This window comes from Uloborus diversus, chromosome 1 (assembly GCF_026930045.1).
Source record: "Uloborus diversus isolate 005 chromosome 1, Udiv.v.3.1, whole genome shotgun sequence".
Lineage (NCBI taxonomy): Eukaryota > Metazoa > Arthropoda > Arachnida > Araneae > Uloboridae > Uloborus > Uloborus diversus.
Window position 1 is genome coordinate 121,866,709 of NC_072731.1, and position 13,364 is coordinate 121,880,072.

Genomic DNA, 13,364 nt, shown 5'->3' on the forward strand with positions numbered 1-13,364 from the left:
TACTGAATAACTACACCATTGAAATAGTCTTATAATCGATACACATCATAAGACAAATCATAAATTCAAAAGCAGAATAGAAGGATCAACAGTCGGGGCCCATTCAAATTTCGCTGGGTTACTTGATTGCTTAAAAAGGAATGGACCCCGACTGTTGATCCTTCGATTCTGCTTTTGAATTTATGATTTGTTTCACGTGTGTATCGATTATAAAACTATTTCAATGGTGTAGTTATTCAGTAGTACTTAATAACATTATAAGCTACTGGGCTTAGGTTTTTCTATTTAATTTTTACACAGTCGGGTTTTTTGTTTTCATTTAATAATTATTTTTTGTTATACAGTTTTTAGTTAATTTTTATTGACTTATTTATAATGATTATAAGAAGGTAAATTTCGTAATCTTGTCACTTTATTGACGAGTTATATCGTGAGGATTATTAAGTAACTTGCGGTGGTATAAACTATTGATTGTTAGTCCCTCTAGGGACCTAACTCGGCTTAAAGCTACATATGCTTGAATTTTAACAAAAATGTGCGAACTCAAGTCAATCGCAGCTATATGAACAGCCTGCATAACTCATGATGACGCGAGCTCGGAAACGTCCGTCAGTCAAATCTTTCTCGCAAAACTAAAAAAGCTCGCCAAGAAAGTACACGTTGCGAAACTCAGTCCCCTGAACCCCGACAAAAACAAATGCAACATGTTTGGAGATGAAAATCGCGGCTTAGTAGACTTAGTAAACAAAAAATTCAGACAGAGAAAACGCTATCTGCATTTTTCGCACGCTGCATGCACACAGGTAACGTGCGACACGATCTTGAACTGACAATATGGTGACTGGTTGCTGATATGGTGAATTTGGATTACTGTCATATGTTTAGTGACACTCTCAAGTTTACGACAAATCGATTGACATAAGAATAATCAAAATTGGTCGATGCGATTAGCCTCTACAACGTCACATAGGAACTAACATAATAGACTCATAAACACATTAGGGGAGAATGTTGTACTTTGAGACACATTTCATATTGTTATTCATATTTTAATTTTTAAAGTCAATTATTTGAATCAAATTTAAAATCTAAAAGTCACATTAAAATACTTCAACATACTTCTATGCAATATATTTTTTTAAATCCAGACAATTTTAAAATAAAATGTTGCCACCCATTTAAAATAAAAGTTCCAAGCTGTCCCAAGGTACAAAATCCTATTGTACCTAGGGACACATCGAGTTGTAACATGGAAAAGTCTTCATAATTCAAGAAACAGCCACCAATTGAACCAATTTATACTAAAAATACTTGAACCAATTTTAAACAAAAAAAAAAAAACATCATGTGGTAGTGAATTAAATCATGAATATTTAATAATGAATTAAGAATAATGAATTTTGAATTATTATATATCTAACATTAAGAGTGTTTAAAAGACTACATAAGATTAGAACATTGTTCCATGTTCCTAAACATATCTTAATTATTAAGAAACATGCATATGTTGTACACTGTAAAAACAGTTCAGAAACGTTCCTGGAAAATAATAGGCAGTTGATGTGCCCAATTTCAGCCAGTTCCATGTCTTGCAAAAACCAGGAACGTTTTCCCATAAAAGTAGCAACCTATCTGAAATTATTCTTGAAAATCGTGTCTCGGGAACCATCTAGAAAAAATAAGCAGGTTTCATGTGTCTGACTGGAAATTTCCTAATTTACCAAGAAAGCTGCAGAAGAATTAAAGCAATCGCAGCCAAAGCTGCGCGCGACTTGCAAGTAAGAGCCAAGTAAAGTCCTTTCCTTGCAATTCTTGCGTCGCAAAGCTGCAGCTATCCAGTGACTTATTTTTCCCATTGGGCACTTATAGTCACCTTGTACAGGGCATACTCAAGTTAAAGCCGATACACTTAATAAACTCTCTCAGCCCATCTTTAAACTGGTAGCAAAAAATAGTTTTCACAGTGAAAAGTCTGTATTCATGCATCTTTTAGCAATTCAGGAAACTTTTTTGCGAAGATACTGAATTTTATGGGGAAATAGGTGAAAACCTCTGAAATTCCGAAACGTTCCACGGAAATAACCAGTAAAGTTTCGGAAATTTTTTACAGTGTACATTGGAACGTGTCCTAAGGTAAAAATTGTTTGGCTGCCCCAAGGTACAATCACCACGTGGTTTAAGAAGAACCAAAATAATGGCCAATCTAGATGCACTATCATTATTTTCTCATAAGCAAATTATTTACCTAAAGTACTTCTCTTTTAGAGAAAAATAAAAATCAGTTAATTAAATTTACAAATACAAAGACAGAAAATGAAATGAAAAAAAAGAAAATATTTACTTTTGAGTCATGAAATTTTCTTTTTCTCACAAAATCGTCAATTTTATTCATTTGATGCTGATTTTTACTATGGTACCATTTAATTGTGAAGGTTACTATTAGAGATTACAAAAACATGGCTGCTAAAAATAGATTCTTATAAATTAGCAATGTCCCAAGGTACAACTCACCTCTTTCCCCTACTCTCCTTTGCGTCGCGCACGAGCAATCAGGTAAAAAAGCTACTTTTAGGTAAATGGTCTTTATCTTATTTTTTTTTCTGTTATTATTTGTGCGTAAATTATTTCTGTTAGTTTTTAGTAGTACAGAGGAACCTTGTTCATCCGAAACTCGCTTATCCGGCTCTCCGGATAATCCAGATCAAATTTGTAGCTTTAACAAAAAAATTATGTTCACATAGAAAACAGCATTTTTATAAGCCAAACATTGTTATTATTTTTTATTTATTTATTTATTTTTTTATTTTGGTTAAATGTGCAGTTCCTACTTAGATTGTACAGTAAGTTGTGGTAATCTAACAAACAACGCTGCAGTCGAACTAATTCATGATTAAGCGTTAGATTGACCTTGCTTTATTCAAAAGATACTCATGTTTGATACAGGCGACAGTCAGACAGTGAACCAAAAAATGAAAAAGAGAATTGACACATTTGAGCATTTTTAAAAATCCTTAAAATTTGCTATTTTGATCACAAGAAGTCGATGTTTTAACATTAAGGTTTTTTTTTGGGGGGGGGGGGAGTTTCTTCATTAATTTAAACTTACTAAGTTAAATTTTTGGCAAAATTTTTTTTCCGGTAAATCTCTTGAGAAGAATAAGTTGTTTGTAAACATCTTTTCGCATTCCAAGTACTTTTGGAGCGCCGGAACTCGACAACGTAATCAAAGGAGCATTTTATGATGATTAAACGGATAAGGTGCAGAAATTTGCTGGGGTCATTGACCCAAGTTGTCGCCTGCTTGCAACTTCGTGAGTCACAGAGCGCTTTTATCGGCAAAGCAAACATCAAAATCGAACCCTTGCCCTTCTAGGAGGGTAATGAGGTGCCAGAATGAAACTGTTCTTAGTTAGAGCTTTTCGAAAGAGAGCAGAAAAGACAAAGATATATAAATAAATATCTATAAACAATAGAACTGCGGGGAGGGGGTCTACTGAAAGCACTGTAAGATCGATCTTCCCCCGTCAGGAGATAATTCTGGCAGCGGCAGCGTATGTATATATATATAATACACACATAATGTTTTTTTTTTTGAAAAAAGAATGCGACTCAGACTTTAAAATAATACGCACACATGCACACATACATGAGCAGTCGATTCGTTTTTCGCGAATTTGTGCACCGCGAATTAACGGGTATAAAAATATTTAATTTTTCAATTGATGTTCTGTTTTTCACGTTATACATTTATTTTTGACAATTTTATGTTATTTTTGACTTTTAATTATTGATTTATTTTTGAGCACGGAATTTTGGCTGGAGCAAAACTTTCATTGGGTCCCTTCGATTTCGATGTAAACGTGCACGACAATCTATCAATATTATTTCCGTTGAAATGTAAGTCGATATAATGAAAAAAAAAAAAACTTTTTATGTACGGTTTTATTTGCGATTATAAATAAAGATTTCTTTTTTGAAAAGTAGCAAAGTGATATTTATTGGAAGTTTTATGAATAGAAGTCATTTATTTCACCCATGATTCCGAAAAAAGAGGGGTGTGCGAGGGAGTTTATCCTTTTTGCACTAAAGTTTAAAACGTTTTTTGAATTTAAAAAATGTTAAAATAATGAAATAAAAAAATCTTTTTAGCAGGTATATTTCTTATGTAAAAAGATCCTTCTTCTAGAAGGCGAATCCTAAGTTTGTTCAAAGCAAATTCACTGTGAAGAGCATTAGGATTTATAGAGGATTCATATTTCCCCGTTGGCTTGACAGTTTGAAAATTTTCAATCGTTCATATTTGAATGAAAAGTTGTTCTTTTTAAAAAGATGAAATGTGAGTATGAAGTCTCCTGCCCCCCCCCCCTTCAAAAAAAAAAAAAAAAGACATGAATACAGTATTTGATTCGAATTGAATTTCACAAGCAAGAAAAATAACCTCAGCTTCAAATGCTCAACGTTTTAATATAATAACATTAATTAACAGTTGATGCATGTTTTTCCTTAGTAAAAGTCCCCTCTTTGTAAAAAGAACATATTCTAGCTTTAATAGAATTAAAAAAAAAAACCCTTAAGTCTCTCGGGGGGGGGGGGTAACTACCCGCAAGGCAAATGCGGCATCTGGCCTTGAAGGGGATTATTTCTGGAAAGAAATGGGCCAAGAAGGGGGTTTTTAAGTCATTCTTGGGCGTAAATGTCTATGACTAATTTTTCAAAATATACGCCCCCAAAACGTAGTTTTAGGCTATCTTTGGTCTATTAACGGGAGTCATTACACCCATGAACTCATCCCCTCCCCCCTTTGGATCCGCGCCTGTCTTCTCCCCTAAAACCGCCATTGTCGCTTGATTCTGCTCACTGATTGTGTGACCATGCGACAAGACGGAACGTTGCCTAGTTGAAGTGTTTTTATTGATTATACGTTTCGGCAAAGATAATAGGCATTGAATTATTTCCGTCGTTTATCGCACTGTATTGTGACAGTAACACAGTTTCCTAAATATGATGCAGGAAATGAACTTTGGTTTTCTGAAAACTTTAACGAGGAATAATGTTTTTAAAGTTTAAAAAAAAAAAAAAAAAAAAAAAAAACTTGTAAAATATTTTTCGTAACCAAACAAGAGGTGGGTGGGGGAGAATATTCTGGAGTTTTTAAACGGATCTTCTATGCATTTTGAAAAAATAAATGAAATAATGGATCAAGAAGATAAAACAGTAAATAAAAGTTTGGGAATTGAAAAGCTATATGCTACATTTGAGAAACTACAGGTTGCATATGGCACCTTTCAGGGGTAAAACGCTTGTAGCACCAGCGGCTCCCTATAGGAAACAGAAATAGCACCCTTGGCTAGGGTGCAAAAATGGCAACCTTAACCCAACGTAACCTAAGAGAGAAAAATTGCACTATTCTTTATTGTAGCGTTTCCTCCATTTGCGCTTCGTGCATTTTTGTATACAATTTTGCACAGTTTTATTTATTGTTCTGATTCATGATACACGAAGTTTTGGTTCTTTTTCACATTTAATTCAGTACTCAAAATGATTTAAGGCATATTTAAGACTTTTCAACATAGTTTAGAAGTGTTCATGACTTCAATTCGTCTGCATATTTACTACAGCATGAAACCTACCGAAAATGATTTGCATAGGTTTTCATAGAGAAGTTATAGGAAGAGTCAAAAATGCTCAGTTATATAACAATCATGAAAAAAAAAATCGTTTCATAAACGTTTAAAATTTTAATGAAGAGTGATATATTAATACATATATATATGTCGACATTTGAATATCCTTATAGAAGATAAGCCATCAAAATCCTCTTTTTTCTTCAAATATTGAGTTTTTCTACAGACTAAAAATCGTAAAATTTTTTTTAATGATCTATTCATTCTAACTGATATACCAAAAGAAAAGCACTATACAGAAGTCAGAAAAAAATATATAAACAAAAGAGTAGATGGAATAAATCATTTTATAATTTTGTGATTTTTTACAATTCTAGTCAACTACTATACAGTATCAACTACTAATGGTTTTACTTTTATTGAAGTAATTTATATCATTACTAGTAAGTTCGGAAAAAGTCGGAAAATTATTTTTACTTTTGGAAAATAACACTTTTTAATATTTGTTATTTCTTATTTCAAGAAAGCAAATACGTAATTAGAAATTATATATTACGTTAAATGTAAAATAAGTATAAACTATCGCAAACTAAAAAACTATCCTAAAGAATTACATTTACGGTAGAGTAGCACATTAGAAAAGGAAATGTGAAATAATATTCTCAGGCTTTTAACGGTTCATAAAAGTTTCCTTTTCTCAAATCCATACTACATCTGGTTTTGGAAAATCCGGTTTAGGGCGAAGCAAATTTATCCGTTATTTTTAGTACGAGGGCTTTAATAAGTAAGCCCTCGATCATTAATAAGTAAGTCTGCAATCATGGGAGCAGTACATACAAAATGCAATAGCGTTTTTTTTTTTTTTTTTTGTTATGTTCTGATTCATCTACGCTATGATTAATTTGTTGCTGTGTTTTGAAGGATGAAAACTGCATTATCAAATAATACTTTTAATGATGAAAAGTATTAAAATACACAAAATGTCTTGCAAAAGAGCATGTATTTAGGTTATCTTATATAATTGTAAGCCTCTCACGAGCTGAATCTATCAGAGAAGTAAAATAAACAGCTTTATCAGATTGAGTAATGGACCTATTTAAAGGGAAAAGTAAGAAATAAATCTATACGTTTGTGCTTAAAAAAAGTAATAAAATTATGCAACAGTATAAAATTTACGAATGGAGTTTTTTGCAACTTGTTTAGTATTTTTTGCATTTATAACGTTGTTCAAATGATTTTTATGTAAAAAAAATGTTTAGATCGAATTCGGCTTTGTTGCACTGCAGATGTAATGAATAAAAAAAAACAAAATAAATAAAACCTGACTCAATCAATTATCTAACAATTGAGAAAAATTGTTGTCTCCTCTCCGGTGACCGGGCGCAGAGAGAGAAAGAAAAAAAAAGCCATTATGCTCATAGTCTCCCCCCCCCCATCCCCCCCCACCAGGACGGTTGCATTTTTTTTTTATCTGGGCTAAATTTTTTTTTGTCATTCAAGTTTCAGAAGCAGATTAAAACTGAGAAAAGCAGAATTCATCATAAAGTATTTAAGTGAACGAGGTTTCAGAGTAACATGATGTAAACAGAAATTATTTCCATCACTATTCAGAACTGACTAGTAAATTGTACATTAAATACCAAGTAGAATATATATTTTATAAACTGAATATTGTATGAATGTAATGATATTAATTGCAAATACATATTAATAAAATTAATTGCAAGAATGTATTTTATGCATGAACTAGCGCAGCCAGAAATACCTTTTGGTGGGTTTTTTTAAATCAAAATTACATTCTGGAGGGGGTTTTTTTCGATCGAAATTACCTTCTGGAGATTTTTTTTTGATCAAAACAGCCTTTTGACATGCATAAACTACTGTATTTAAATTTGCATTTATGTTAAAACCAATGCCTCTGGGGGTCTTTTCACCTCTTCCGCTTCGCTGCACCACTGTATGCATGAAAAAAATTAAATGTTCATAGTAGGTTAACTTTAAAAAAAGCTCTTCTTCATATTGCTTCCTAAAAGAAATTTTTTTCCTTATGTAGAGAAGTAACTTCGGTTTTTATCTTTGCACACAAAAAACAACAACGTCTTCAAAATAATTGAAACAAAAGTGGATAAAGAAATTTCCAATTTCTCCGTATCACTCTTTCCCGGTTCCACTAAAAGCGAGATGAGTTTAAAATTTAGGTTATTACATTAATAAATATTCAGCGAAGTATGAGAAGAATTGAGATTTTATAATGAAATAAAAGAAGAGCATTCATTATTATTATTATTATTATTATTATTATTTAACTCGGAAAAATAAGATCGAATATTTGAAAGAATTACGAGCATTACTTGAAATGCATTCGGTTTTTGAAAATTGCGATGCTGTTTTCCAAAAATTTCCCATTTTATCAAAATCCTACCTCTTTGAAGTTAAACTGGAAAATCTTTTTCGATTCAGGTTCTTCTTTAATCGATGTTGTGAAAAATAGGAACCCCCCCCCCCCCTTGATTTTGCAACAAAAATCAACATTGAAACAAAATACAAAAAATGTTATATCTCGTTCGAAGCATTTCTCTTTCGAAAAATTATCAGTTTTAAATTGTAAAACTGAAAATCAAACAAATGTTATGCTGGTCTCTATGTTTCCACGCCACTGAGCATAACTACCACATAAAATCGACCCAATTATAAAAGTTTCACATAAAACAGCATCATATTACAATAGCACCAGGGGTGCCCACCGCCCTAAGATCAAAGGCGCACCCCCTCTAAATATCGCGAAGACCCCCCCCCCCAAATGAGGAAAATATCCCTCAACCACCTTAAAAAATTCAATGGCACATTTTGCGCCTTGACCTCCCCCCGCACAAGTGTGCACCCCTGCTAACACAACAAATTGAAATTATTCCATAAAACCTCAAAATCGTAATACAATCTCAATAACAATTTACAAATACTCAATAAATATGTAATAAAATCCTTGGAAAAAAAAAAGCAACTGATGAAGATGTATTCTCTCTTATAGTGATCGACGTAGTCATAAGGTAGATGCTATAGAAAGTGTGTAAATGCAACACATGTTTTGATGTAACAAAGTAAGCAGCAGGAAAATATTTTTCATTTTCAAAACGTGCTCACAACAAAGGCATTTAAAACCGTTATGCACTTTATTCTTCCGGCACGAATAAAAGGCAAGAGGTATTTTTGTAACTGGAATTAGCTGTCATTGAAAGAATCCTATTGATTGAGAATATATTCTATACAAAAATATATGCGTCTTTTAAATCGTTACTTAAATTCAGGCAAATGTTGCTCGATAATTGTTTGTATGTGAACACAAGCATGTATGATTATAAACTGAAACATATTTTTCCTCTCTACAAATGAGCTCGTTTATAATAGGGCACGGTATTTCTCTTTTTTTTTTCCAAGTATGCGAACACACGTAATATACATCTCAAAGGTAAACTCGTTAATTTTCCAAAACCAGAACTATGATCGGATAAAATTGATTGCTGAGCCATGAACAATTTTTGACGAAACGGGAATTTATTTTTACAGAACGCTGTACCAATTCACTCCTCAGGCAACAAATATTTAAACGCAACATGAAAAAAAAGAGGATTTTTTTTAAATTTTTTAATTTTAATTTGTATTATCGTTTTTTTTTTTTTTTTTTTTTTTATTTTTATTTTTATGAAGCCAATACTGTTGTACTGGAGAAAGTGATTGAGAAGGTAACTCATAGAAATAATATACTAATTTAAAATAAACGTGTTTAATGCAATGTAAGCTTTAATTTTTCTCTTCTCCCAATATTTTGAACAGAATGCACTTTTATAAAACTAGAATTAGAGCAAACGAAGACAAAAGACAATTAAGTGAACATTTCATGCAAATATGAAATTGGAGCTGAAAGAAGCGAAGGGGTGTAAGTGGACATTTTAATGTTTTGAGTAAAACGAATATGAAGTTCAGATTCTAGGTACGATTTCACTGAATTTTCCTTTTCTAAATTATGCTGTAAAACTACCTTACGTACCTTATCTCTAGTCCCAAAACAGAAGGTAAGTGTTCCTACCATTTGTACTGGTGATTCCCAAATTTTTAATTTTGGCACTTACATCCCTTTGCTTCTCACTGTCTCAATTAATCCTTTAAGTAGAAAAAATCAAGTTCTATATATATATTTATTTTTCGAAAACAAACACCATTAAAATGAGAGATATTTGAAGGCAATGCATTTCGTAAATGTGTTGTTAAAATTTTGAAAATGCTATTAAATCCAGAAACCGCATCACTTAGTTAAACAAACGCAGTTCCGAAATGAGGAATTGTAAGGAATTAATTTTCCGCCAGTACAAAACAAAGCGTTGAATGCAGAAGAGAAAAGTTTCTTCATCTCAAAGTAACTGCGATTATAGCGAAAAAAGGAAAATTGAAATTTTAGGTCAATATAAAATTATGTTAAATGAGAATAAACAATCAAAATTAAACGATATTTTTTATCTCAAAATGAATTCAAGTAAATTGCGAAAGAACTGTGAAAGGGAGGGAAATTCCTTTGTGGTAAATATGAAGTCTGAAATGTTGTAGCGAAACGATTCATTTTTCACTGACAAATTTAAGAATCGCAAGATCCGCGTTGGAAACTAAATGAAATACATAACCAAATTGAAAATAAATAAATAAATAAATAAATAAACCAGATAAAAATGTATAAGTTGCATTTAATTTTTTATTATGTTGACAACAGATTATAAAACGAATATTTCACGCAAGTAATAGATTAATCTTTTTAGCATAAAATCAAGCTCAAAAGATTTCTTTAAAATTAAACACTATTAAAATGAGAAATGAATATTTGAAGATAATGTATTTTTATTATGGTGTGTATAAATGCGAAAAAGTAGACAGATGTGTTTGGTGATGTCTTCCCAACGGTTTTCTGCATCTATTGCTTCTATTTTATGAATATTTAAAAGTATTTAGATATTCATTATGATGTTTATTATACATCATCATGCATATCTAACTACTTTTTCTACAGTTTTCTACATTGACGTTAAATTTGAGCAAAACGTATTATTCGGTAATATTTATGTAACGTTACTTTAAATGTTCCCTAAGAACAAGTATTACATGAATATGATTATTTATTTTATTTGAATGTTCAATGCAAAATGAACAAATACGTATGGAATGGGAGACTGTACTCAATTTCAATTTCCCGAGGCACAAAAAAAAAAAAAAAAAAAAGAAATAAATCTAAAAAAATACTTTATAAATTATCTCTCAAATCAAGTATTAAGAAAACACTGTTTTGAAAATAACTAACACATGTGGTAAGGACATTTAAAAGACGTTGCAGATCGAACGACGCTTGGAACATCTTTTTCTTTACTCTAATAATAGAGCTGAAAGTCTGTGTCTCTAGATGTCGGGATGTCTGTTACGTGCATAGCGGCTAGACTGTTCTGCCGATTTTTATGAAATTTGGCACAGAATTAGCTCGTAGCATAGAGGTGAGCACCTCGAAGCGATTTTTCAAAATTTCGATCTTGTTCTTTTTCTATTTCAGTTTTAAGAACATTTTACCGAGCAAATTATCATAACTTGGACGAGTAACTTACAAAATTATCATAACGTGGAACCGTAACATAGGCGAGCAAATGAATATAGCGAATTGGCGGAAATTCAACATCCATTATTTGTAAATATACATGCGAACCAAATGATCTTTTAATTTTCTACTACGGGCAAAGCCGTGCGGGTACCGCTTGTAGCAAATAAAAGCCATCAGCAGACCGGGAAACGATGTCAGACGGCGTCTGCCGATTGTTACCTTTAACAGATTTTGATTTAGATGGGTGGCTATGTTTTGTTACTTAGTACATGAATGGTTGGAAATTATGCTTAATGATGTCTATCCAAAGGTTTTCTGTATTTTTAGGATGGTTGCACATTATAGGAATGTCCAAAGTTGATAGATGGACTTTATGATTTCTACCCTGAGTTAACCTGTATTTATACATATTTCGCAACTTATGATATGAATGTCTAAAACAAGACAGATGTTATACAATATTTTTATTCATTTATATTAAATTTAAGTACATCATACAAAAGAAAAAAAAAAGAAAGAAAAAGAAAAAGGAAGTGGAGATAAAGTAAAACCGAAAACAAGATGGATCGAATTAAAAACAAGATTCAAAGACTGCAAGTAGGGGAAAAAATAGATTAAGAACGGATGAAGTTAATGTAGCTAATGCAGCAGGATAGTTTACTAACAAGCATTGTGGGGTAAGGTCTTGTTCGCTGTCAGGAGTTTCCTTGGTTTTCATCTATTCAATGTACAATTGTATAGGTAAACACACTTAAAAACCTTCAAGGGTGCGGATTCCCCAAAAGGATGAACGCGAGAGTATTTCGCTATATCGAGGGTTACAATATACGACTTATATAGGAATAAGGCACTAAAACAAAGAAAGCACCTAAATATATAGCACCTAAAACAAAGAAATGATTTTTCAAAGACGAAACATGCAAGTATTCTTGAAAAACATGTGTAATAGAACTGATAGGATGCAGAAACGACCTTGTTAAGAAAAAAATCATTTGCTTGAAAAGTAATGTTTCGGGAAAAAAAATTATATTTCTGTTGAAAATTCCCAGATACAGATCTGACGCACATATTCTAGATAGAGACAAGGAAATTTAACCATTATGACAATGACTTCAATCAAACATTGTGGCTTGACAGTAGGTGAACAATATTCGTGCAGTAAAATTGAAAACACAAATGAAAAAAGAGCATGCTCTTACTTTGGTCATCAGGCGATCAGATCCAGAACCTTCCTCATCACGAAAGATAATATCTGCGTTGTAATTGGGGACCAACTGTTTGAATTTCGGATCGTTTCGACTCAGTGGTCCTTCCGGCGATCCGGCCGCAGACATCGTAAACTCCGGTAAGTTGGGAATGTGTTGCTTGAAGACCAAGGGCGTCAGTTTGCGGGGACTGCGCCTGCGGCCGCCGCCCCGGCCCGGGCCACACCCCAGGGCGCCCCCCAACAGGATAATCCCCGCCAGCAGCGATCTCACCAGCATCGGGGCTCCAGTTCTTCGACAAGACAGCAGCTCGCGCGCGATTTTTCAGGACCGGCTATCCGGTTCCATGCTCTCTTTATTCCACTTTGCAGGACTCAGCTAGCTGAACAGTATCCGATTGTCCGTCATCGTCTTGGTCAAGCATCCGCGAGTGACTTTCGGAGCAAGCAGCGCGTTTCTGCCGCAGCCGTCCATGAAGCAGCGAGAGCGCCGATTGGCTCGCCCACTGGTGACAAGGTCTTCAATCTCTCCGCCCCCTCGACACGCCCTCCGTCCCCATTCGTGCGACATCAGTTCTCTCAGAAACCCGCATTCCCACGGAACGGGAGAGCATTTCTCTCCGCTTCTCCTTGCAGTTATTTAAAGTATTTGAAGCTCGTTAGTAATTGAATAGACTACGATTGCGAGTGATGTGAACTCAGACTGACTTTTTCCCTAAGGTACGAGTACATTAAAAGATAGTCAAACCTCGATACAAGGACTTAAAACGACACTGACCTTATAAGCGGGATAACCTTATAACCGATCAGTGGCAAACTAGAGAAATGATTTTTTTGGGGGGAGGGGGAGCACATTCAAAAATATCTCATCTGATCGGAGAGGCTTCAGGGGTTCTCCTCTCTAAAA

General features: G+C 33.4%; 1 protein-coding gene across 1 annotated transcript in view; it reads right to left on the reverse strand.

Annotated features, from left to right (window-relative positions):
* Positions 1–12,737, reverse strand: part of LOC129234613 (sonic hedgehog protein-like) — a 94,603-nt gene extending 81,866 nt beyond the window's left edge. The window contains exon 1 of the mRNA XM_054868647.1: positions 12,453–12,737. Within this exon, the coding sequence (XP_054724622.1) occupies positions 12,453–12,737 (285 nt within the window). The remainder of the gene's footprint in view (positions 1–12,452) is intronic.
* Positions 12,738–13,364: the final 627 nt, after the last annotated feature.